The following is a 24,797-nucleotide window of genomic DNA, read 5'->3' on the forward strand; positions in this document are numbered from 1 at the left end:
TATCCCTCCTGGACCAAAGGTTCCTCACTTGTTGCCTGGAGACTGCCTGGGCTCCCACAAGGCAGCTGAGGAGAGTTCCCTGTGCCCTGTGGGCAGGAAATGCAGGTCAATTATTAATAAGTGCAGGGAGAGCCTGAATGCCCCTTCCCAAAGGGAATGAAATCGAGGTCCATCTAGGGAAAGAGTATTTCTTTTCATCTTCACTTTATTTTTTTCTGGTTTTCTAAATAACACACTCAGCATAGAAAATTTGAAAAATAGACAACAAGGCCTCCATTAAATACTAGTTGAATGAAATATGTAATGAAGCACGGGGAAAAGTCACCTACAGTCTCATTACACAGAGGTCACTGTTTATAACCCTTTGTCATAATCACCTTCCTTTTTCTCTACGCCCTTTGGAATTGAATGGTGCCTGCTTTAGTCCCTTTCTGGAGAAGGAAATGGCAACTGGCTCCAGTATTCTTGCCTGGAAAGCTCCATGGACAGAGGAGCCTGGCAGGCTATGATCCATGGGGTTGCAAAGAGTCGGACACGATTGAGCAACTAACACACACTTAGTCCCTTAACATTCTGGCATCAGCACGTTCCATGTTGCTATGCTCTGCAGACCTCATGAGGTGGATGGGTGGGATCATGTATTTCAGGCAGCAGATGGCCAGGGGAGGAGTCTAGCCTGGTGAGGAGCTCAGTGACTTTGGGGGAGAGGCAGAGGGCCTCTCTGCAGAGAGTAGAAGCTGGGGGGAAAAGAATACACAGGGGAGACAGAACCAGGTTCCAGAAAGATCTGGGCTGCTAAGAATTGTGGGTTGAAGGTAAAAAAGTGAAATTTCCTGGCAAGGAGTGTGAGATCCTCTTCTTAGATCTCTAAAGGCCAGAGTGTGAGATATGAAAGGGTGGGGCTCAGTAGAGCCTATGTGTAAATGAGCAGTGTCTTATTACAATGTTACATGGAAGACTGTAAGCTAAATGAAGAAGAACCACTGTGATCTGAGGATGCATTGATGCAGCTATGGACACCCTAGAATGAAGGAAATGATCCACTTGCTGTAATGATTGTGCCACCAGGACTTCCCTGATGTTCCAGTGGTTAAGAATCCACCTGCCAATGCAAGGGACATGGGTTCCATCCCTGGTCCAGGAAGATTCCACGTGCCTAGGAGCAACTAAGATCCTGCGTCACGACTACTGAACCTGTGCTCTCGAGCCCACAGGCCACAATTGCTGAAGCCCATGTGCCACAGAGCCTGTGCTCCACAACAAGAGAAACCACGGCAACGAGCAGCTCATACACCACAACCAGAGAGTAGCCTCTGCACGCTGCAACTAGAGAAAGCCCACATGCAGCAACTAAGATTCAGCACAGTCAAAAAATAAATTAAAAAAAATGATTGTGCCCCCAGCATGTTGTACACGGTGTTATTAATAGATAACACTTTCAGGAGAAGATCAAATGGAGGACAGATAGAATAGTGGACCCACCAAGTGAAGAAGGAAGAATGCTGGAAAACCAACCGTGGGAAACATGGTCTGGGAAATCACAGTAAGGAATGAGGCACAGAAGCTGTCCTCAATTATTCAGAGAGCTTTCTTGTGGCAGAGCACCCAGATGCATGTACTGGGACATGTGGTGGAAAGCTACAGTGAGGCAGATATGTCAACTTGATCTCATGAAGAACCTTCTGCCATGGACCTTGATGAGGAGTGCTTTGTCACTGGACTACTAACCTTCCTTAGAAGGTTGAGAGGGGAGGTGGGTTAGCTGACTTTGAGATTCAAAGTCCTGTGAGTGAGTTGGTAAAAGAGGGATTTGGGCATCATTGGGAAGCCAGGGGAAGTGTTAGACGGTTTTCTTACCTATGGCCTTCTCTGTGGCTCCGATGGTAAAGAATCTGCCTGCAGTGTGAGAGACCTGGGTTTGATCCCTGGGTGGGAAGATCCCCTGGAGAAAGAATGGTTACCCACCCAGTATTCTGGCCTGGAGAATCCCATGGACAGAGGAGCCTGGGCGGGCTACAGTCCATGGGGTCGCAAAGAGTTGGACACAACTGAGTGACTTTCACTTTCACTTTTTCTTGCCTATGACATCACATCCTTAGAGCTCACCCTGCCCCTCTATTCTTTCCTTCACACAAGCCAGTTTGGGAAGCTTGGGATTGGGCATTAGAAAACCCGAGTTCTGGTCCTAGATTGGCAACTGACTTACTATTTAACCCTCAGATAATTCTTCTGGGATTCCATTTACTGTGGTCTTGGATTGATTCCGTTCCACCCAAGCCCTGATGGAGCCACACTCTTACCATACTCAGCTTCCTGACGACCCAGGCCTGTCCTTACTGACCCTTAACCCCTTGGCCTTTGGCTCTCCAAGGTATTGATCCCACCATTGCTTCTCTCTCCCAGTCCAGGGTGCAGCCCCTCTTTCATTCCCTGAAGGTCTGCCTTTTCTCTCTCTCTTCACTCATGTAACTGGTCAAAATATGACTCACTCACCACCCCAGCCCCTGCCATGCACTTGCATGACAGAGTTTACAAAGCACTTTCACATCCATTGATTTATTGATTCTGTCCAGGGTCAGGGAGGAAGACAGCGGGGCAGGGATGGCTTTATCCACTCGGAGGATAAGTTAACCAAAGCCTAAGATGTTGAGAAACTTGGCCAAAGTCTCAGGGCTTGTCCCAGGCCAGGTTCCTCACCAGGCCTTCTCCCAGTGCTCTGAGTGGCTTCTCCACAGTTCCAGGTGGCCTTGGTCACCGTGTTGTGGGATCACTCCCCCATCCTCTCAGGATTACACAGACCCGTGTCTTCTCCACTGACGTGTGTTCCTTGTGACCAAGCTCCACTTGCCTTCACTTGCAGATAGAATCAGAAATCCAAATAGCATGCCGTGTGAGGACATCCATAGCCACGTGCTCTAGATCTGCACAGCCACAGAGATGCCACCCAGGGCGCTGAGGCTTACAGAGCACCTTCTCGTACATCAGCCCATGTGATCACAGGCAGACACCAAAATGGGTTGCTGTGATGTACTTTTCTGGCTTTCATTCCTTCATATTCCCTTTAAAGTATCTTTCAAATGCTCTTCACTTCAACCTGTTCCTTAATCTTTCCTATAATTCACAGCAAGTAGAACTGCTGATAATAAAATATGTGTCTGCCATTCACTGAACCTGACTCTGTGCCATGCTCTGCCCTATGCTAATACTTTACCTGTGGTCTTTCCTTTGCCCTGGCCACACCTTGCCAGGTGGGGATGGTTATCTCCACTTTCAGGTGAGGAAAATGAGGCTTTGAGAAGTTGAGTGACTGGCTCAACACGTGACCCCATAGCTCAAGTCCTCACCCATCACACCAGCTCTTCTCTCACTGGGCCTTCCTGGAAAGCCTCTTCCTCGTGTGGAGGTGACCTGCAGCCTGCCGAGATCAGGTGTACTCCATCCACTTATCTAGTCATAGCAGGTGAATTCCCAGGAGGCTTCCCAGTGGGCACTAATGGTAAAAAACCCGCCTGCCAATGCAGGAGACACAAGAGATGTGGGTTTGATCCCTGAGTCAGGAAGATCCCCTGGAGAAGGGCATGGCAACCCACTCCAGTATTCTTGCCTGGAAAAACCTCATGGACAGAGGAACCTGGAAGGCTACAGTCCATAGGATCACAAAGAGTTGGACATGACTGAAACAATCAGAAGATGATCAGTTATAATGGACAAGTTGATGACTTGTCTTATGAATGTCTTTGGTTAGTGAGGGCCTTGGTCTGATTAAAAAAACACATCAGACTGCTTGGTTGCCCCATTGTCTTTTGTAAGCCTTCACTTCCTTGTGTTTCTACAACCTTTGAGTGGATCACTGTATTGTGGGGTGGGGCTAGGGTCTGACTACAACTTGACTTTGGTGGCAATTCCTATATCCGTTTGTCAGTTAAATTTCCCCTGACACTCCTCCGTCCTGGGATGGCAGATTGGGAGTCCAATGGCCCAATGTCCAACTGACTGAGATTTGTTCTGTTTCTAAGACTTCTCTCCCACTGCATTTTCTTTGCTATCTCCTCTTTTCCTTTCTTTGTAAACAAAAGGTGACATAGCATAGTAGTTAAGTGGCAAGGGCTCTGAGGCTGGGCTTCCTAGCTTCAAGTGCTGGCTGTGTCACTTACTAGCTTTGTTACTTACTTCTTTGTGCCTCAATTACTCTATCCGCAAAATGGATATGAAAATAACAGACCCTCCCTCATAGGGTTGAAAGAATAAATGATCATGTAAGAAACTTTGTACACATATCAGTGTTTAAAAAAAAAACAAACAACTCCAAACAAAGAAAGCACTGGCTCTTCCTCTCCAGTCCCAATCAGATGCCTTCCATATACCCTGGGAAGGAACTTGAGTGGCTACACCTACTTTTTGAGGCCAGTCACCCACCCGGTGAGCTTCACCAAGAACCCATCTCTTGAATGGTTATATGGCCATAACCATCACACGGGTCAGCCTTCTATACTCAGTGCATCCTCCGTTTCTTTATGGGGCAACTGGACAACGTACTGAACTTAAGATGACAGGGTCTCAGCTAGTTCCCGGCTGTGTGACTTCCCACTGGGAAGCCTCCTGGGAATTCACCTGCTATGACTAGATAAGTGGATGGAGTACACCTGATCTGGGCAGGCTGCAGGTCACCTCCACACGAGGAAGAGGCTTTCCAGGAAGGCCCGGTGAGAGAAGAGCTGGTGTGATGGGTGAGGACTTGAGCTATGGGGTCACGTGTTGAGCCAGTCACTCAACTTCTCAAAGCCTCATTTTCCTCACCTGAAAGTGGAGATAACCATCCCCACCTGGCAAAGTGTGGCCAGGGCAAAGGAAAGACCACAGGTAAGACCACAGATCCACACCATTCAGAGACTTAGCTTTCTCCTTTAAAATATGGGCGATAGTAATGTTTATTTCCCATGGTTAGTATGTGGATTAAATAAAAATAATATTAATAATAGCACTTAACATATTTCTTGCACTTAATGACACATTTGATAATATCCTAATAGTTCTCTCAGTGTGGCAGACACAGGCAGCTCTACCCCTCCCTGCAGCCTAAGCTGCGTGCTCCTCACTTCAGGCAGTGGAGCTGAAAGGTCGGGTCGACTCAGTGTCCTCACCCAACCAGCGACTAACTTTCCAGCCCTCCTTGCATCTTGGTGAGAGTGACATGCCTTGTTTTAGCCAACAGAATATGAACAACAATGGCAGTGTATCTTGTGCCCAGGCCAAGGCATTTAGAGGTGAGTGTGCCCTCTCCGTCTTCTCTTACTCCCTTTGTACCTCCTGTGGTGCACTAGGGGACCGCTAGTTCCTAGGAGTCAGCAGAACTCCGTTATGAAGGGATCCCAGCCCCTTAAACATCACATGGAGAGAAATCACTCATATATTGGTCTGTTACTTTTAATTTGGAGGTTTTCTTGTTACAGCAACTAACATTACCACAACTAATATTTAAATCACATTTAATCCTTACAACAATCCTCTGAAAGAGAGATTATGATTTCCCCCATTTTATGATATGAAAACTGAGGCACAGAGTATGTGTGTGTTAGTCACTTAGTCGTGTCCAACTCTTTGCCACTGCATGGACTGTGGCCCCCCAGGCTCCTCTGTCCATGGAATTCTCCAGGCAAGAATACTGGAGTGGGTAGCCAACCCCTTCTCCAGGGGATCTTCCTGACCCAGGGACTGAACTCGAGTCTCTTGCATTGCAGGCAGATTCTTTGCTGTCTGAGCTGCCAGGGAAGCCCACTGAGGGGTTAAATCTGAAGTCACATGGTGAGAAAGGGCAGAACAAAATCTGAACCCAGTCTGATTTCAGAGGCTGTGAGTTCTCTTAACCACTAGGGATGTGAAAGAGCTTTATATGCTAAGGTGTCCTAGAAGTAATAATAATAAAGGCTAATACTTATTGAACATCTCTGTGTCAGGCATTATTTAAAGAGCTTTACATTCATTCGGTCCTCACAACCCTTTGGAGTTGGGTTTAGTATTATTCCCATTCTATAGATGAGGAAAATTCGAGACACAAAATATTAGATAAATTGCTTGCAGTCACCATGCTGCTAAATGGTAGCAAGATGATTCAAGCCCAAGCAGCCCAGTTTTCACTTCCTTCCCCATCTCTTATTCCCCTGATCCTTTCTCATGGAAAAATGAGCAGATTCTGAGAAGCCCAGGAAGTGGCAGGACAATTTCCCCAAATCTCAGCCCAATCCTAGGCTAGGTTCCGAATTTCAGTACTCACCTTGGTCCCAGACAGATTACAGAGTGGGAAATACATTTTATTTTTGTTTTATTTTTTAACACCAAAAACATTTTGTATTGGGGTATAGTCGATTAACAATGTTGTGATAATTTCAGGTGAACAGTGAAGGGATACATATACATGTATCCATTCTCCCCTAAACCCCCCTCCCATTCAGGCTGGCACGTAACATTGAGCAGGGTTCAATGTGCTATACAGTAACTTTTTGCTGGTTATCCATTTTAAAAATAGTCGTATATGTACATGACCTTGCCAAAGTCCTTAAATATCCCTTTCCCCCAGAAACCATGAGTTCATTTTCTAAGTCTGTGAGTCTCTGAGAAATACATTTTGGAAATCTGTGGCCAATGTGACCCTTGCATTTATCTCGCATGGCATAATGGAGTAGAGGGAGTCCAGGAGGACATGGATTCAGACGCAACTTCTGCCTATCCCCTGTGGGAAAGAGAGGGCTACTTGCTCTCTCTGAGCCTCAGTGGACTCATCTGTAAAATGGAAACACTGGTTATATCCACCTTGTTGGTTTGCTGCCATGGGCAGAGCATTTGCCTAAAGATCCCAGCACTGAGGACCATTCCATAACTACCATACCCCAGCACTGACCAGCCCAGAAGAGCCCCCTGCACTGGGGTCTCAAACCACCTCCCCCAGTCTAGTCCCCACAACACTGCACCCAATTTCTTCCATGAGTCAGAGAAGCTTCTTCTGTGAGGTTGGGGGAGGAGGAAGTAGCTGAGGGAGGCAGGAAGGCCAGATCCTGGGTTCCTTTTTCTGGGAGAGGAGGCCAGGTTGCTTAGCAACACAGCAGGAAGTTGTCAGGGAAGCTCCAGGCAGGGCTATCTTCTTCCATTCTGCAACATAGAGAATCTGGGGTGACATTAGCTGGGGAGATGAATGGGGAAACCGGGGAAGGGTCCCAGGCTCTGATAACCTCTGGGCTTCATTCTCTGTTTCTATGATCACCTTTCCAGTTCTTCAGTTCATTCCCCGTGTTTTCTACCGTTGACAAGGAGAGACAGAGAGACGAGTTCTAGGATCCATCCTGTACACATGTCGGTCCACTGGCCATGTCTGTAACCATGTGCCAAAAGGGCTAGATTCAGGACCATTTTATATGTGTACTGTGCCTTACAGTTAACAAAGGACATCCATATATATGATTTCACCAGATACAACAGTCTCTTCAATTCCCATATGACAGATGTGGGGGGAAAGTCTGAAGGTCCCCCCATGAGGAAACAGCAGGGCCCAGATTTGCTGCAAATCTCAGCACATTTCTACTACATATCGCAGCATGGATGTTAGTACAAGCATTGGCACCACTGTTATGCCTGCTATTCTGTGTCCTCACAGTTTGAGGATTCTTCATGCCAAGTGTCCTGAGGTGCCCCCAATGAGCATCTTTCCCCACCCTTCATCAGAAAGCAGGTGAGTAGAGGAGGCAGGCCCAGCTGTTCTCTGCTGCGGCAGGGGGCATCCTTGGAGTGCAGGGTCCCACGAGAGGCCTGGTCTCCTGGACCAAATGCCTAGACTCAGGAATGCTGCTGGGCTGGGCCAGGCTGGCACAGGCATCTACACACCAGCAGCTGTAGCAAGTCCCCTGGCTTGCATTCTGGAGAGAGACATATGGGTCCCACTGGGGCCGGGGCCTGGCAGCAAGGAGTAAACACATATCACCCAGGTCACAGATTGCTCATGGGAGGCCCAGGCCTCTGGGGCTCCCTGATGCCTCGGGGGCTAGCAGAGCTGGTCAGAGCAGCTCAGGGTCCCCTTCTGGACCCTGTTGGTCCCTTGATCCCTCTGTCAAAATGTATTAATAGTGCTGACTACCATAGCAATGGTTGTTACTCCAAAAACAGTAATATTTTCATTCTTATAGCAATTTGATAAGATATCACAAATCTGAGTTTCTTGTTTCCATCTGATAGATGAGAATACTGACATTCAGAGAGGTTGAATAACTGCCTTAGATCAACTTTTAGTAAATGTAGAGTAGGCACTCAAACCTCTGGCTCCTAGTCTTTTGTTCTGTACATCATATAACACTGCTTTCAAATGTCAGGAGGGAAAAAGCAGTTCCAGAGGAGCATTCAGCCACTTTATCCTCCGTCCCCAACTTGTACCTGCCCAGGATCACGGCTCAGTTGGTGTTCCACAAGGAACAGGCAATTTGAAAAATTATTTTGATTAAAGCTTTCAGTTCAGTTCAGTTGCTCAGTCATGTCTGACTCTTAGCAACCCCACGAATTGTAGCACGTCAGGCCTCCCTGTCCATCACCAACTTCCGGAGTTCACTCAAACTCACGTCCATCAAGTCGGTGATGCCATCCAGCCATCTCATCCTCTGTCATCCCCTTCTCCTCCTGCCCCCAATCCCTCCCAGCATCAGAGTCTTTTCCAATGAGTCAACTCTTCCCATGAGGTGGCCAAAGTATTGGAGTTTCAGCTTTAGCATCATTCCTTCCAAAGAACACCCAGGGTTGATCTCCTTTAAAATGGACTGGTTGGAGTCCAACAGACTCCTTGCAGTCCAACGGACTCTCAAGAGTCTTCTCCAACACCACAGTTCAAAAGCATCAATTCCTCGGTGCTCAGCTTTCTTCACAGTCCAACTCTCACATCCATACATGACCATTGGAAAAACCATAGCCTTGACTAGACGGACCTTTGTTGGCAAAGTAATGTCTCTGTTTTTCAATATGCTATCTAGGTTGGTTATAACTTTTCTTCTTTTAATTTCATGGCTGCAATCACCATCTGCAGTGATTTTGGAGCCCCCAAAAATAAAGTCTGACACTGTTTCCACTGTTTCCCCATCTATTTCCCATGAAGTGATGGGACCAGATGCCATGATCTTCATTTTCTGAATGTTGAGCTTTAAGCCAACTTTTTCACTCTCCTCTTTCACTTTCATCAAGAGGCTTTTTAGTTCCTCTTCACTTTCTGCCATAAGGGTGGTGTCATCTGCATATCTGAAGTTATTGATATTTCTCCCAGCAATCTTGATTCCAGCTTGTGCTTCATCCAGCCCAGCGTTTCTCATGATGTACTCTGCATATAAGTTAAATAAACAGGGTGACAATATATAGCCTTGATGTACTCCTTTTCCTATTTGGAACCAGTCTGTTGTTCCATGTCCAGTTCTAACTGTTACTTCCTGACCTGCATATAGGTTTCTCAAGAGGCAGGTCAAGTGGTCTGGTATTCCCATTTCTTGAAGAATTTTCCGCAGTTTATTATGATCCACATAGTCAAAGGCTTTGGCATAGTCAATAAAGCAGAAATAGATGTTTTTCTGGAACTCTCTTGCTTTTTCCATGATCCAGCAGATGTTGGCAATTTGATCTCTGGTTCCTCTGCCTTTTCTAAAACCAGCTTGAACATCTGGAAGTTCACAGTTCACATATTGCTGGAGCCTGGCTTGGAGAATTTTGAGCGTTACTTTACTAACGTGTGAGATGAGTGCAATTGTGTAGTTTGAGCATTCTTTGGCATTGCCTTTCTTTGGGATTGGAATGAAAACTGACCTTTTCCAGTCCTGTGGCCACTGCTGAGTTTTCCAAATTTGCTGGCATATTGAGTGCAGCACTTTCACAGCATCATCTTTCAGGATTTGAAATAGCTCGACTGGAATTCCATCACCTCCACTAGCTTTGCTCATAGTGATGCTTTCTAAGGCCCACTTGACTTCACATTCCAGGATGTCTGGCTCTAGGTGAGTAATCATACCATCGTGATTATCTTGGTCGTGAAGATTTTTTTGTACAGTTCTTTGGTGTATTCTTGCCACCTCTTCTTAGTATCTTCTGCTTCTGTTAGGTCCATACCATTTCTGTCCTTTATCGAGCCCATCTTTGCATGAAATGTTCCCCTGGTATCTCTAATTTTCTTGAAGAGATCTCTAGTCTTTCCCATTCTGTTGTTTTTCCTCTATTTCTTTGCATTGATCGCTGAGGAAGGCTTTCTTATCTCTTCTTGCTCTTCTTTGGAACTCTGCATTCAGATGCTTATATCTTTCCTTTTCTCCTTTGCTTTTCACTTCTCTTCTTTTCCCAGCTATTTATCAACTTCCAAAAAAATGATTTGAGAAGACTTACTATATAGCAGAATATTCAGTTCTAACAGACAGAATATTCAGTTCTAAAAGACAAAAAAACAATTGGTGAAATATGAGAAGCATTCCCATAAGTCTGGGACAAGGCAGTGGTGTCTTTTTTACCCCTTCTAACCTTGTCATCATTGCTACTACTGAACATTCTACTGGAAGTCCTAGGCAACACAATAAGACAAGAAAAGTTATCTGCTATATGCAAATATTAGATAGGAAGATTTCAAAATGTCCTAGTTTGCAGACAATATGATTGCTTCCCTAGAAAATCTAAGAGACTCAACTGGAAATCAATTTGAACTAATGAAAATAGTATATCCAGTAAGATACAAGGTTAATACACAAAAACTTCTGCTTTTCCATACTGTGTAGAAATAAGGAAAAGAATTGGGAATGACAGATTGACAAGAGCAATAAAAATACATTCCCAGGTAAACCTAGTGAAATACATGAGAAATATCCAAATGGAAAAATAAAACTATAAATCTTCACTAAGGAATATAAAAGAAGACCTGAATACATAGAATACTTAGCATGTTCCTGGGTGGAATGACTCATTATTACAATATGTCAGATCTGTCCAAATTCATCTATAAACTGTTAAGTCTCAATCGAAGTCCCAGGATTTTTTTTCCAAAGGGATTTTATGGAAACTGACAGGTTTGGCTCTAAAGTTCTTCTGGATGATGTGTTTGGGGGACTTCCCTGCTGGTCCAGTGGTTAAGAATCTGCCTTCCAATGCAGGGAATGTGGGTTCAACCCCTGGCTGGGGAACTATGATCCCACATTCTTTGGGTTAAGTAGGCCTGCACGCTGTAGCTACTGAGCCCAGTGCCTCAACTAGAAAGCCCACAAGACACAGTTAGAAAGAAGCCTGCATGATGCAATGAAGACCTGACACAGCCAAAAATAAATAAATATTTTTTAAAAAGAATAGCCAAGACAGTTTTGGCAAAAGAACAAGGAGCATACCACAAAACTACCGTTATTTTATTAGAGGTGTGGTTTGGCACAGTAGAAGTCACATAGACCAGTGGAACCCAGGAGAGTCTTGAAAACAGACCCATGGACTTGTGAAAATTTCATAAAAGATAGAGACAGAATACACTGGAAGAAAAGGAAGACTGTTCAAAAGTTGGTGCAACCTGTTATTCGTTTGGGGAAAATAGTTCTCTCTCCTGGTGGCTCAGAGGTTAAAGCATCTGCCTGCAATGCAGGAGACCTAGGTTCGATCCCTGGGTTGGGAAGATCCCCTGGAGAAGGAGATGGCAATCCACTCCAGTATTCTTGCCTGGAGAATCCCATGGACAGAGAAGTCCGGTGGGCTACAGTCTACGGGGTTGCAAAGAGTCGGACACAACTGAGCGACTTCACTTTCACTTTCTCCTTCTCACTACATACAAAAATAAATTCCAAAATAAATTAATGAAATAAAGACACTATAAAACATACTATAAAAATACCAGAATAAAATTCAAAAACAGAACAAATCCTAATCTCCAAATCCAGCATAAAATAAGAACATTCAAAAAGAGAAGAGGAATATTAAACATCTGGGAGGAGTTAGTTACCACAGTTGTGTTCTAAAGATATATATTTAATTGCATACTTGTTGACAACCAAAGCAAAACATGGAAACTGTCACTATTTTTGTTCATTTAGCCATTTACTATTTATTGAGATCTACTGTCAGTTCATTTCAGTTCAGTCGCTCAGTTGTCTCTGACTCTGCAACCCCATGGACTGCAGCATGCCAGGCTTCTCTATCACCAACTCCCGCAGCTTCTCAGACTCATATCCACCGAGTTGGTGATGCCATCCAACCATTGCATCCTCTGTCGTCCCCTTCTCCTCCTGCCTTCAATCTTTCCCAGCATTCGGGTCTTTTCCAATGAGTCAGGTCTTCACATCAAGTGGCCAAGGCACTGGAGCTTCAGCTTCAGCATCAGTCCTTCCAATGAATATTCAGGACTGATTTCCTTTAGGATGGACTGGTTTGATCTCCTTGCAGTCCAAGGGACCCTCAAGAGTCTTCTTCAACTTTACAGTTCAAAAGCATCAATTCTTCAGTGCTCAGCTTTCTTTATGGTCCAACTCTCACACCCATACATGACTACTGGAAAAATCATAGCTTGGACTAGATGGACCTTTGTTGGCAAAGTAATGTCTCTGCTTTTTAATATGCTGTTTAGGTTGGTCATAGCTTTTCTTCCAAGGAGTGAGTGTCTTTTAATTTCACGGTTTCAGTCACCATCTGCAGTGATTTGGGAGCCCAAGTAAATTAAGTCTGTCATTGTTTCCATTGTTTCCCCATCTATTTGCCGAATGATGGGACCAGATGCCATGATCTTAGTTTTCTGAATGTTGAGTTTTAAGCCAACTTTTCCACTCTCCTCCTTTGCTTTCATCAGGAGGCTCTTTAGTTTCTCTTCACTTTCTACCATAAAGGTGGTGTCATCTGCGTATCTGAGGTTATTGATATTTCTCCCGGCAATGTTGATTCCAGGTTGTGCTTCATCCAGTCCAATATTTCTCATGATGTACTCTGCATATAAGTTAAATAAGCAGGGTGACAGTATACAGCTTTGAGGTATTCCTTTCCCATTTTGGAACCAGTTCATTTTTCCATGTCTGGTTCTTTTTTTATTTATTTATTTTTTAAACTTTATTATTATTTTTTTTACTTTACAATATTGTATTGGCTTTGCCATACATCAACATATATCTGCCACGGGTGTACACGTGTTCCCCATCCTGAACACCCCTCCCACCTCCCTCCCCATACCATCCCTCTGGGTCATCCCAGTGCACCAGCCCCAGGCTTCCTGTATCCTGCTTCGAACCTGGACTGGCGATTCGTTTCTTATATGATATTATACATGTTTTAATGCCATTCTCCCAAATCATCCCACCCTCTCCTTCTCCCACAAAGTCCAAAAGACTGTTCTATACATCTGTGTCTCTTTTGCTGTCTTGCATACAGGGTTGTCGTTATCATCTTTCTAAATTCCATATATATGCGTTAGCATACTGTATTGGTGTTTTTCTTTCTGGCTTACTTCACTCTGTATAATAGGCTCCAGTTTCATCCATCTCATTAGAACTGATTCAAATGTATTCTTTTTAATGGCTGAGTAATACTCCATTATGTATATGTACCACAGCTTTCTTATCCATTCATCTGCTGATGGACATCTAGGTTGCTTCCATGTCCTGACTATTATAAACAGTGCTGCGATGAACATTGGGGTACACGTGTCTCTTTCCATTCTGGTTTCCTCCATGTGTATGCCCAGCAGTGGGATTGCTGGGTCATATGGCAGTTCTTTTTCCAGTTTTTTAAGGAGTCTCCACACTGTTCTCCATAGTGGCTGTACTAGTTTGCATTCCCACCAACAGTGTAAGAGGGTTCCCTTTTCTCCACACCCTCTCCAGCATTTATTGCTTGTAGACTTTTGGATCGCAGCCATTCTGACTGGCGTGAAATGGTACCTCATTGTGGTTTTGATTTGCCATGTCTGGTTCTAACTGTTGCTTCTTGACCTGCATACAGATTACTCAGGAGGCAGGTCAGGCGGTCAGCTATTCCCATCTCTTGAAGAATTTTCCACAGTTTGTTGTGATCCACACAGTCAAAGGCTTTAGCGTAGTCAATGAAGCAGAATTAGATGTTTTTCTGGAATTCTCTTGCTTTTTCTATGATTCAACGGATGCTGGCACTTTGATCTCTGGTTCCTCTGCCTTTGCTGAATCCAGCTTGAACATCTGGGAGTTCTCGGTTCATGTACTGTTGAAGCCTGGAGAATTTTGAGCATGACTTTGCTAGCGTGTGAGATGATCCACTGTCAGGTGCTGCACTAATTCTCACTGTTTAAAGAAAACATAGGAAGAAGCTAACGTGAAGAGGAATATTTTCCCTAGCTTTAATGTTCGTATAAGTAACAATGGGTGTTCCTCAGCACTTACGTGAAAGATAGAGAAATGTTCTTTAAATGGCCTTGGATGGATCCTTGTAAGAGTGTGCACGTGTGCATGCCCATGCTGTGTGTGCTTGTACCACACATGTGTTGTGCATGTACACACACCCATGCCTGCTGGGATAGATGGGGGTCTTACTTCTCTTGTCCAGCAAGGGACATTCTTAAATCCTAGGGATCTGGAAATAGCTTGAAGAGGAGGAAGGGAGTGAAGTGACTTTGGAGACATGTGGAAGAGGAGGTGGGCAGGGCTGTAGATATGCGCTTCTCCTTTTCCAGACACTGGAAAAGGAGTGTCACTTTTTTTTCCCATTTCCTTCCTTCCTTTCATTTATCTTCTATCTCTTTTTCTTTATAATTTTTCTTCATTTTTAGGTAATAACAATAGTTTAGTTTGTTGTAATTAACTAAAAAGCTCAGAAAAGTATAAAGAAGAAAGTAAAACTGGTCTTTTAAAATCCTCCCACTTATTGAGAACAACTATTAAAATTTTAGGCTTCCCCAATGGCTCAGTGAGTAAAAAAATCTGCCTGTAATGTAGGAGACACAGGTTTAATCCCTGGGTCGGGAAGATCCCCTGGAGGAGGAAATGGCAACCCACTTTAATATTCCTGCCTGGAGAATCCCATGGACAGGGTCAAAAAGAGTCAGACACAACTGAGTGACTAAACAGACAAAAACATTCTAAAACTTGGCATTGCTGCACATACACATACGCACAGATTCAGTATACATCTGTTGATTGAGGGCAGGAAGAGAAGGGGGCAACAGAGGATGAGATGGTTGGGTGGCATCACCGACTCAATGGACATGAGTTTGAGCAAACTCCGGGAGATGGTGAAAGACAGGGAAGCCTAGCATGCTGCAGTCCATGGGGTCACAAAGTCAGACACGACTGAGAGACTGAACAATAACAATTGATTGCCTACTGCCAGGTGCCAGGAATCTAGCAGCGAAAAAGGCCATTTATTGACAGGATACAAAACAAGTAACAAAAAATTACCAGGCAGGAAAAAATGTCATGAAGAAATCAATCTGAGGTATGTGATGAGGGGTGACTATGGGGCAGATTGAGATGAATTCATGCAGGAAGAGGTAGCTGTTAAGTGGAGGATCTGAATGATAGGAAAAGAACAGCTGTTTAAAGATCTGTCTCTCTCTCTTACACAAATGGGACCACATTATACTGTTTTCAACCTGCTATTTTCACTTTGTCATGGTCATTTCTAATACAGATTAATGTACCATTTTTAATGGTTTATAATATCCCAATGAATATTGATTTGTCACAGTTTACTTCGTCTCCTACTGATGCATCCAATTTTTTATTTTTATAAACAATGTTATGATAAGTATCTTTGTATCATGTCTTTTTCCACTTATCACCTTAGGGCAAATTTCTGGAAATGCAGTAGTTGGGACAATAAGTATACTGCCTTCCACATTTTGATCCACAGCCAAGTAGCTCTCCAAAAATACTGGACTAATGTATATGGTGACAATAGTGCAAGGAAGTGCACATTTCCCCATTTTTTTTGTCATGGTGGGATTTTCTACTTTTATGATCTTTGTCAGTGATGCAATATCCCACTACTGTTTTGACTTGAGTTTCTTTAGTTAATAGTGAATTCAAGTATCTTTTTTGTGTGTGCTTATTGATTATCTATATTTTGTGTGAATTACCTCTTCACAGTTTTAACTATCTTTCTATTAAAAATATATTGTGTTGCAATTATGTTCTCTCAGATTGTCACTTGTTTTTCAATCTTGTTTATGGCTGTTCTTTTTCTCTGTATCTCTAACATTCAACTTAAGTGGAATCAATCTTTTTCTTTAAGATTTCTCCATGTATAAAAAGATGTTCTCTACCCAACCCAATCATGAGAAACGTGGGGCTGGAAGAAGCACAAGCTGGAATCAAGATTGCTGGGAGAAATATCAATAACCTCAGATACACAGATGACATCACCCTCATGGCAGAAAGTGAAGAAGAACTAAAGAGCCTTTTGATGAAAGTGAAAGAGGAGAGTGAAAAAGTTGGCTTAAAGCTCAACATTCAGAACACTAAGATCATGGCATCTGGTCCCATCACTTCATGGCAAATAGATGGGAAAACAGTGGAAATAGTGGCTGACTTTATTTTGGGGGGCTCCAAAATCACTGCAGATGGTGATTGCAGCCATGAAATTAAAAGACGCTTACTCCTTGGAAGGAAAGCTATGACTAACCTAGACAGCATATTAAAAAGCAGAGACATTACTTTGTCGATAAAGGCCTGTCTAGTCAAGGCTATGATTTTTCCAGTAGTCATGTATGGGTGTGAGAGTTGGACGATAAAGAAAGCTGAGTGCCAAAGAATTGATGCTTTTGAACTGTGGTGTTGGAGAAGACTCTTGAGAGTCCCCTGGACTGCAAGGAAATCCAACCAGTCCATTCTTTTTTTTTTTTTTTTTTTTAAGATTTTAGCTTCTCCGCACGCGGGGCGAACTAATGAAGGCCCCGGCGCGCTGGGCCCCACAGGCAGCCGTCTGGGCGCCTGGGCCCGCGCAGCTGCGGGCAAGCGGACGGCGGCGCAGCCCTAGAGCGCCCAACCAGTCCATTCTAAAGGAGATCAGTCCTGGGTGTTCGCTGGAAGGACTGATGTTGAAGCTGAAACTCCAATACTTTGGCCACCTGATCCAAAGAGTTGACTCGTTTGAAAAGACACTAATGCTGGGAAAGATTGTGGGCAGGAGGAGAAGGGGACGACAGAGGATGAGATGGTAGGATGGCATCACCGACTCAATGGCCATGCGTTTGGTTAAACTACGGGAGTTGGTGGTGGACAGGGAGGCCTGGCATGCTGCGGTTCATGGGGTCGCAAAGAGTCGGACACGACTGAGCGACTGAACTGAATTGAACTGACCCAACCCAAGATGCAATAATTATAAGCACATGTTTTATTCAAGTATTTTATTTAATATTAGATTACTATCACATATTACTATTTTCTTATTATGCAAACAATATACTAATACATTGTTGTTGCAAAAATTAAACTCCATAGATAAGGCAAAAGTCCCTTAGACAACATCAATCCCAGTTCCTTCCCAGAAGTCACTTAATAAGAGTGATCTGTATCTTTCTTAAGCTTCTATTATACACACACATACACACAGAAATTAGTTTGTTTTGCTTTTGCATAAATTATATGGTACTATGTATATTGCTATGCAACTTTTAATGACACTACATGTTTTGGAGATCTTTCACATTGGTATGTACAGTCCAGTCCATCCTTTTAAACTGAATATTATATCAAAGCATTTTAAATTTCTAACCTACTGGTGGATATTTAGGTTGAGTTCAGTTTCTCTCTCTAAACAGTAATACAATAAACAAATCTTTATCATGTCTCTTTGTACATTTAAGTACTTCTCTAGGGTCAATATTAGAAACTGGAATTCCAGAGTAGAAAATATATGCATCTGAATTTCTAATAGATACCTTCAAATTGTTCTCTCTTCTAAGGCTTTTATAATTTTTTAAAAATGTTTTCATCAATTTGGAACTTATTTGGGGGCTAAGAATGAGAAAGGATTGATCTTTTTTCTTCTTATAAATGACTATCCAGTTGTCCTGAAAGCATTTATTGACTAATCTATCTTTTTTCCCAATGGATCTGAAATGGTGCCTTTATCATCTATTAAATTCCCACCTCTGCTGGAGTTTAGTTTGGGATTATCTATTCTGTTCTAATGATACATCTGTTCCTACATCAGTGCCTTATGCTTTAGCAACCTTAGCTCTTTAGTAAATTTTAATATATAGTAGGGCAAGCCTTCCATCATTAGTCTTATTTCTTATGCTTTTCTTGATGTCCTGTGGTTTTCTGGGATAATATGTAAATTTTTTAAAAAGGTGTAAAATGTAGAAAGGTTATAAATATCCCCTTTCATATTTATATTGTTTATCATCATCCCTCCTTCCTTTTAGATTGTCATATATAAAAATGCATGCAGAGAGACTAATTTTATGATGTATGGTCTTGAAGCCAAATATCAGTCACAGGAGATTATGATCAAAGGAGGTGAAGAAATGGGGCAGGGGAAACTTGTAAAAGGGGAGTAACTATGGTGGGCAATGTCACCAAGTAGAGAGAAATCTAGAGAGCAGCTGTCTGCTAAAGAATTAGAATCCAGGGGAAAAGAAATCCCCTGGAAGCCCAAAATCAGTTGGGAGAATTTTAAGCCAGAAACTAAGAGGTTAAACCTGAATGCCTAGGAAAAAAAGGAAAGTGGGGTGCTAGAGTACAAAGTCAGACAGCCAGTCTGCAAGTGTAAAAGAGAGATTGCTTCTAAAAACCTTATCAAAATATTAAACTCAGGTCAAAGGAACTTGAATCCTGAGACTGTGCTCTGCAGTTTACCTGTCTTATACCCAATCTTTAATCACACTGAACTAAAACATTTTTGGTATGCCTTAGTTACACACCTAACCTGTGTGAGTATAGATGATCTTCTTGGATGTCTGACAAGATGCTGAAAGGGAAGGTAATGGTGTGTGTGTGTGTGTGTGTGTGTGTGTGTGTGTGTGTGTGTGTGTGTATAATTTATTTGTTTGACTGTGCCAGGCCTTAGTTGTGGCATGTGGGATCTAGTTCCCTGACCAGCGATCAAACCCTGGGCGAGCTGCCCTGGGAGCTTGGAGTCTTAGCCACCGGACCACCAGGAAAGTCCTGGTAATAGTCTTAAAAAGGTCTTTAAAGTTTAACCTCTGTTGTCTTGAGGCCACTCATGGCAAGTGCTGTTTATGTTGTATAAAGGGGTCAGGAGTTGCACTTAAAGTGGGACATATGAAGAAGGCCAGGCCCCCAGGCCTGGCTACCAGATGTCCCTGGTCATGGTGGCATGGTCAAAGGGGCTGCTTTGGCAGCCTCTGTAGTAGAAATCTTCTGGAGATGCCCATCTGGTGCCTGTGGCAGAGTCCCAGAGGGTAGAGGCCACAGGATGTCCCTTTGGATACTGCCAGATGCTCTGGTTGCTGGGCACCCTGCCTGGCAGGCAAAGCAGTTACCATGACAACCACCACACACACACACACACACACACACCCCTGTGATTTTTTTTTGTGTTTCTCCTTTTCCATTAAGTACCACGGTATTCCAGGGAGAGGCAAGCATAGCTCTCAGAACAGAACGTCCTCTGCTCCAGGAAGCAGGGAAGGAAAGTGGAGATGTGTTTATGTTATGATTGAATGAGACTTTATCAGTTTAAATGCCTATGTACCTGCTTCTGTGTTCAAATGTGTTGTATAACAATGTATGTATCAGCATGTATCATGCAAATGGTGAGATCACAGTTTATCTACCCATTTTCTTCCTACTCCCCTCCCCTCCCCTCTCTGTTGCCCCTGTCCTGTAAAAATCACCCCGCCCTCCAACATTTGCTGAGCATAAGTGCTGAGTCATGGCTCCATCTGGGTTTCTGTCTCCTATCCTCCATCTCCATTCTTTCCTCAGCCCACCCCTCCCTCATTCCTGCAGGACTCTCTAGACCTCTGGGCCCTCTTCACCACCTCTGTCCTAAGCCTGGACTTATTTTCCCAGAGGTTCACTTCTGGGCAATCAAGAGAAGGCACGTCACTCTGTTTCTGCATTTACTCCCTTCTCACTTTGCCTTCTCAAAAGACTGCTCCGAGTCCTTCTCTTAATGACCACCTTCTCCCTGAGAAAACAGGAATCTGACCAAGTTTGACCCAGGAGGCTAATTCTTCCCTGTATTCATGCTGATCCTCCTCCAGTCCCTCACTACTTAATCGGATTATGGCAATGTCTCATGCCTGGGGCGTGGCAAGGAAAGTGAGATTTAATTTGTCACCAGGCCCTAAGGCTTTTTTCTCATTCTAGGTCTCCAAATGCCAGACCACAGGTACTTGGAGGCAAGCGCGCTGTCGCCCACCTGTATGTGTGTGTGTTCCAGTGCTCATAGGAGTGTAGTAATAGAAGGGTGCTGTGTCTATGCGTTCAGGGGCAGAATCTAGAGCCCCCTCCCCAAGGATGTTTGAGGGTCTCTGTAGGAGCCTCTTTTCCATCCCCATTGGGCTCTTCTAACACAGAAATCCCACTCAAATAGTCTCGATAACTAGTTCCAAATAAGAGGGACCAGGATTGTTCTCTACAACCTCCCCGCCAGAGAGGAGAGAGTGGAAAGGGCACCCTCCTCCCCTGCCCCGCCTGTTCAGTCTGGTTACTATGGCGACAGCCGCGGGGTGACCCAAGTGCTCCTCCCTCTCTCCTTCCATACCTAGAGAGATGACGGCACCGCGCTGACTGCGCCAAATTCCAGCCAATGGGCAACTGCTCCCGCCTTTCCTTCCACCAGCTCTCCCCACCTCCCTCCGGGAACTCGATTCACAAATCTAGACTGGGGATTTCCGGCTACTGGCCGGTTGAGAGGGAGCTGGGCAGAGTCCGGGGAAGAGTTGAGATCTGTCTTCCTATGAGGACAGTCTTCCTGAGTTCTTGGGCCAGACTCCTGTGACTTACCACCAGAAAGGATCACATCTACTCCCAAATTATCCGGAAAACCTAACTGAGGCCGTCTGCAGCTCCTCCTACTCCTGCGTGCCCTCCCTCACCCTTGTCGAGTGCGCCCCGTCAGTACCACGGACAGCGAACCAGGGCCTTTCTAGGTGGGCTTCTCCCTCTTCTCTCTCCGAATGCTTCGGAGGTCTCCGTGGAGATCAGGGTCACAGACGCCTGCGCTCCACTGCAGCCAGGGCCTCCTCGGGCCGATGAAAAACTGAATGGGGCGCTTAGCTAAGTGGTTAAGAAGGCAATGGGGACCAAAGAGGAATCTCAGGCTAAATAGCTTACTTTTCCTCCTTCAACCCCAAAGAATGGCTCCTGTCTTCCAGGCTGCCTGGGTACTAGCCTCCCTGGCGATTAAGGGCTAGGTCTGAATCTCAAGCAGGGATGGACCTCCCAAAGCTGCCCTGGGTAGGCATGTGGCTGAAACAGTCTTGAAGCAGACCCATGGGTAGGGGAAAGAGTACGGGGCTAAGTGTGGCATTCGGGCCCCACCTGAGAGTGGTGAAGACAGACTTAGTCAGGCCTGACTGAACTCTTGACAGAATGAATGGCAGGGAGAGGCAGAGGAAAGAGAGAAAACAACAACAATAACTAACTGATGCTGCCTCAATGAGCCACTCTGTAAAAGGAGAGCAACTTCCGCTGTCCTCATCACTTATCCCCTAAATGGCCTGGGCGTTAATGCGCAGGTGGTCAGAAAAAATGAAGGCAGAGGTGGCGGGGGGGTGGGGTGGGGGGACGGGGTGGGGCAGAAATTCAGCCTTACCACCAGGCCTCATCCTTTGGCTCCCTCACTTTGCTCTCTGTAAGATGGAAGTCAGTGGGGGGAGGGGTGACAGAAACAGTAGCCGTTCTCAGGGACTCGACCCTCCCCACTAGGCCCATGGGGGCCCGAGTGCCCTGCCTGTGATAGTTCCACTCCTGCTCCCTCCCTCCCAAGGCCCAAAAAAAAGCTGGCGCAAAAACATCTGCAGGCGCTTCCAGCGCTTTATAGTTCTCTCCCGGACAGACGGACAGACAGACAATGCGGCCCGCACCGTCGGCCCGCATCATTGGCACCTTGGACACGGCACCAGGCCCAACCCAGTCCCTGGTACCCTCCCAGGAGAATTCTGGTCCGGCCTCAGATCAGCACCTCAGACAGTTCCGGGCCCACCCCGCCCCTCCCCCCTCCCTCCGGAAACAACCAAATAAATTAAACCTGGGGAGTGGGGGGGACAAAAACACCTAAGGGCAAGGAAGAGGGGTGCTCCTCCCTCAGAGTAAGAAGAGTATTCTGTCTCCTCTCACCCTTCTGCTGAGGCGCCGCCGCCACCGCCGGGGTGACCTCCTAGGTTGATTTTTGCTCCCAAACCTCAGCCTCCTGAAGCTGGCATCCCCCTGCCCCCAACTCCCGGCATGCAACACGTTAGAAAAGGTGGGGAGAGGTGGTGGGGATGGGGCGAAGGACCCTGGTGGTTATCTGGGCTCCCGGGGCTGCAATTTTTGCTGTACCTCAGCCGATCCCAATCAAGAATCCATGTTTCCTTAGGTCTGGGGAGGAGAATACGGGGTCGCAGTCGAAGAGAGAAATGCAAGCTAACACAGGCGGAGAGGGGGGAAGGCAGATGGGAGGGGGAAGATGGTGACACATGCCAGGAGCGAGGAAAAGAGAAGAAGGGGAAATGGGGACAGAGGTGCAGAAAGAGAAACGGGGCAATGAGAGAGAGTCAGGTAGTGGGTAAGATGGAGACGGAAACACACACCCAAGGAATGGAAAGTGGAACTGCAAGGAGGAAGGTGGGAAGGCAAAAGATGAAGTAAGGAGGGAAGGTGAAGATACAGGAAGGAGATGAAGAAATGGACAAGTCCAAGGGAGACGGACTTACACAGAGAAGGGAAGGGGGTGACCCGGGCAGAATTGGAGATATGAGGGCGCAGACAGATAGAAAGGGTGAGGTTGGGGGTTCCTCTCCCGCGCTCATCCCCCACCCCCACCCTGCGCCCAGCAAATCCAAACGCCGAGGCCTCTGGCATCCTGGCCTCCACCTTCCCCTGCGGGGCAGGGGCGGCTCCTCCTCCGGCCACGGCGCGGAGCGGCGGTAGCAGCGGCGGCGGCTTGATGGTCCCGGGGGCTCCGAGTGTGTGTAAGGGGCTGGGGCGGGGGGCGGGCGCGGCCCTGGGTTATCCCTAGCGGTCCAAGTTCATAGTCCAGTGCTTGGCTCCAGTCGCGCAGCTGTCCCTGGCGGCCGAGGAGGAGGAGGAGGTGGAGGGGGCCGCGGGCGCGCCCCCGTTGGGTGGACCCCCGGCGCTGGCGGAGGCCTCGCCCTCGTTCTTGAGGTCTTGGAAGACCTGCGTGAAGAAGTGGGGGTCGGCGTTGAGCCGCAGCATCTGCGGGCTGAGCCGCTGGATGAGGCGCAGGCAGCGTTGCCAGAAGCGCTCCTTGTCGGGCTCCACGAGGAAGGGCTTGAGCGGGTAGGAGATCTCGTTGCCCATGTAGGAGTAGGCGAGGTAGAGGCAGGTGAGGAAGGCGGCCTGCAGCTCGGCGGCCGACGCCAGCTCGTCCCCGCGCAGCGACTCGCGGCACAGCAGGTACACGAACACCAGGTTGGCGGGCGTAATGAAGGCCTGATCTTGCCAGCCCTGCAGCAGCAGCGAGCGGTCCACTCCGCGGAACCAGCCCACCAGCTCGCCTGGGCTCAGCTCCTTGAGACGGTAGCAGCGCCGGCACACGAAGTCGCCCAGGCAGCGCAGCAGCTCGCCGGTTGAAGCCTGCACGATGACCCGCCGCGGCGAGCCACCAGGGACCGGCGGCGCCGCCTGCGGGGCTGGGGGCGGCGGCGGCGGCGGCTTCCCTCCGCCCGAGCCTGGCGGCGGAACGCCGGCGCTGCTCCCCGACGGCGGCTCGCAGGTGGCGGCGGCCGCGGGCACAGTGGGCACGGGCACCGCCAGGGGCTTGGCGGCGCCGCCGCCGTCCGGGGGATCCCGACCTTTGCGGAGAAGGTTCTCGCGGTTGCGTTGCTGGACCAGGGGGTCGGGGCCGGTGGACGCTGGCTTGGGCGTCACCTTCTTGCTGCCTTTCTTCTTTTTGGCGGACGCGGCCACAAGGCGCTTCCAGGTGAGCGCGGAGATGAGCACGGACGGCCGTTTGAGCCGGCTCTCGCCTTTGCCGCCCTTGCCCGCTGGCGGCGCCCCGTAGCCCCCCAGCGCCTCGTCTCCCGCGGGCGGCGCCTTCTTCTTCTCCTCGGGCAGCCCGCCGGGCCTCCGGCCCTTGGCCGAGGAGGCGGGTGAAAGAGACAGCACCGTGCCCATCCTGCAGAGCGGGGCCGGCGCCCGGGCCCCGGCGGGAACTGCGGGCGGTGCCCCTGCCCGCCGCGCCGCCGCCGCCTCTGCTGCAGCCCCCGGGGACCCGGCGGTGGGGGCCCAGCCACGGCCCGGGCGCGGGAACGGGCAGTAGAACGCGGCTGCTTTGGCTTTTCTGCGCCGGCTGCTCCGGGTCTGAGCTGCGCCAGCTGCAGCGTCAGCCCCACCCCTTGGGCCCAGTCTTCGCCGCGCCACGCCCCGTCTCACGCAGCCAATCCTTGCCCAAGCTGCCCTCCTAACCGGCAGCTGCGCTGACCAATAGAATCTCTCATACCAATCTCAAGTCCCGCCCATCCCCATGCCTCGGTCTCTGGTCCAGTCCCTTCACAAGAAAGGCGAGAGGAGGAGGAGGTGGCTGGTTCGAGGACCTCCTCAGGGTCAGAACCGGTGGGTGGGTGGGTGTGGGAGGCTGCTCCCACCTACCCCTGCAGGTCCTAGGGCCCTGAATCAACTTGTTTTGATGCACTGGTTCGCGATAGCAGAGATGCCATGGAACACCCTCCCTCC

General features: G+C 47.1%; 1 protein-coding gene across 1 annotated transcript; it reads right to left on the reverse strand.

The window, feature by feature from the left end:
- Positions 1-21,917: 21,917 nt before the first annotated feature.
- Positions 21,918-24,470, reverse strand: CDK5R2 (cyclin dependent kinase 5 regulatory subunit 2). The gene has a single exon (XM_086339675.1). The coding sequence runs from the start codon at positions 24,237-24,239 to the stop codon at positions 23,118-23,120; it is 1,122 nt and encodes a 373-aa protein (XP_086195801.1). The 5' UTR covers positions 24,240-24,470; the 3' UTR covers positions 21,918-23,117.
- Positions 24,471-24,797: the final 327 nt, after the last annotated feature.

The sequence above is a fragment of the Bos grunniens genome, chromosome 2, assembly GCF_055505025.1.
Source record: "Bos grunniens cultivar Pamir isolate PY7600 chromosome 2, Bosgru_T2T1.0, whole genome shotgun sequence".
Classification (NCBI taxonomy): domain Eukaryota; kingdom Metazoa; phylum Chordata; class Mammalia; order Artiodactyla; family Bovidae; genus Bos; species Bos grunniens.

Bases quoted from the DNA above. Each gene is read 5' to 3' on its own strand.
- CDK5R2 (XM_086339675.1), bottom strand. From the start codon at position 24,239: ATGGGCACGGTGCTGTCTCTTTCACCCGCCTCCTCGGCCAAGGGCCGG.